Source organism: Nanorana parkeri, unplaced genomic scaffold (genome assembly GCF_000935625.1).
Source record: "Nanorana parkeri isolate BGI_ZX_2015 unplaced genomic scaffold, ASM93562v1 scaffold24, whole genome shotgun sequence".
In the NCBI taxonomy this organism is placed as follows: domain Eukaryota; kingdom Metazoa; phylum Chordata; class Amphibia; order Anura; family Dicroglossidae; genus Nanorana; species Nanorana parkeri.
Window position 1 is genome coordinate 1,830,924 of NW_017306292.1, and position 1,380 is coordinate 1,832,303.

Sequence of the window (1,380 nt, forward strand, 5' to 3'; positions counted from 1 at the left end):
CCCCCCCCCCCATTACAGAAAGACCCTCCAATGCAGAACTGCCCATTTATAATGAATGTGATATCGCCGCACCTTCATTAAACCGACCGCTCGCGCTCCCATGGAAATGTCTCTGTTTAATTACAATCCGGCAAAGTCACAAAGCTGGCGGCTTCCTAACAGGAGAGAGGGAGAAAAAAAATCTATTGGAATGAAAAGCATAAAATTCAACCTGGCAGGACCCCCAGTGCTAATCTGGTACCAGGTGGTCAGTCAAAGTTTAATACATTGGCGCAATTAATAATTTAGCCTCCCCGCCAACCTGCGCATGCTTTCATTTGTGAAGAAGCCATAATAAATGCATGCGATGGATTAGGGAAGCATTGATAGCAGGGGGTGCACATTGAATGACATTAACGGGCAGCAGATAAATGTTATACTTTATACAGACACCAATATATGGGAAGGCTGCGCCTGGACTGGGATCAATGAGATGCCTTTTCTTGCAGCCTAACAAAAAAAAAATCCACTTGAAATTAGGCTGCATTTAAAAATAAATAGTGAGTAATGAGGGGGGCTTGTGCTCTGGATTCCATTGTGTGGCAGCTCCCAGGGGGAAGATGAGAAGTGCCTGTGTGCTGGTGACAATGGAGACCAGTGAGTGGCAGGGAGCTGCTCTCATTAGCTGCCTTGTGACCCCGGGGGCTGGGAGTGACAGCCGGGGGGCTCTAGCTGGCTGCCAGACAGGCACAGGGGGGAGACCACCGCAGGCTGATAGAAAGCAGGGATCAGCCCCGGGAGTGCAGCAGAGTGAAATGTCAGCGCAGAGGAGCAGCCGGTGACCGCACGATTCTGCGCTGCGCTTGTGGCTGCGCTCCCCGGTCATCCGATGGTCGGGAAGATTTCTATAGAGGATGATGTGAATGCAGCCCCGGTGTACACACTGCGATCCTTCCACACACAGACAGGAAAGCCAACACTTCGCACCGGGAGTCCGCGCAGCCTGCTGCTGGCACTATGGGCTTATTACTGCGATGCTACTTAACGCTCGCCGCCTTGACTTGGGGCACTGCCAGGGCTCAGGGAGAGTACTGTCACGGCTGGGTGGACGCTGCCGGCAATTACCAGGCGGGATTTCAGTGCCCGGAGGACTTCGACACTGTGGACGCCACCATCTGCTGCGGGTCGTGTGCTCTGCGCTACTGCTGCGCCGCCTCTGATGCCAGGCTGGAGCAGGGCGGCTGTACCAACGACCGGGAGCTGGAGGACACCGGCGTCACTGCGCGTGAGTATGCGCTCATAGCCGGGGGGCAACCTAGCCCCTGACTTACCCATCACTGAATAGCAGTGTAAACTTCCTTACTGCTCTTTATGCATTCTTATATTTCTTAAAACATATAT

General features: G+C 53.2%; 1 protein-coding gene across 1 annotated transcript in view; it reads left to right on the forward strand.

Moving 5' to 3' along the window:
- Positions 1–996: 996 nt before the first annotated feature.
- The window catches only part of SHISA3 (shisa family member 3), an 18,249-nt gene continuing 17,865 nt past the window's right edge, over positions 997–1,380 (forward strand). The window contains exon 1 of the mRNA XM_018564752.1: positions 997–1,264. Coding sequence (XP_018420254.1) covers positions 997–1,264 — 268 coding nt within the window. The remainder of the gene's footprint in view (positions 1,265–1,380) is intronic.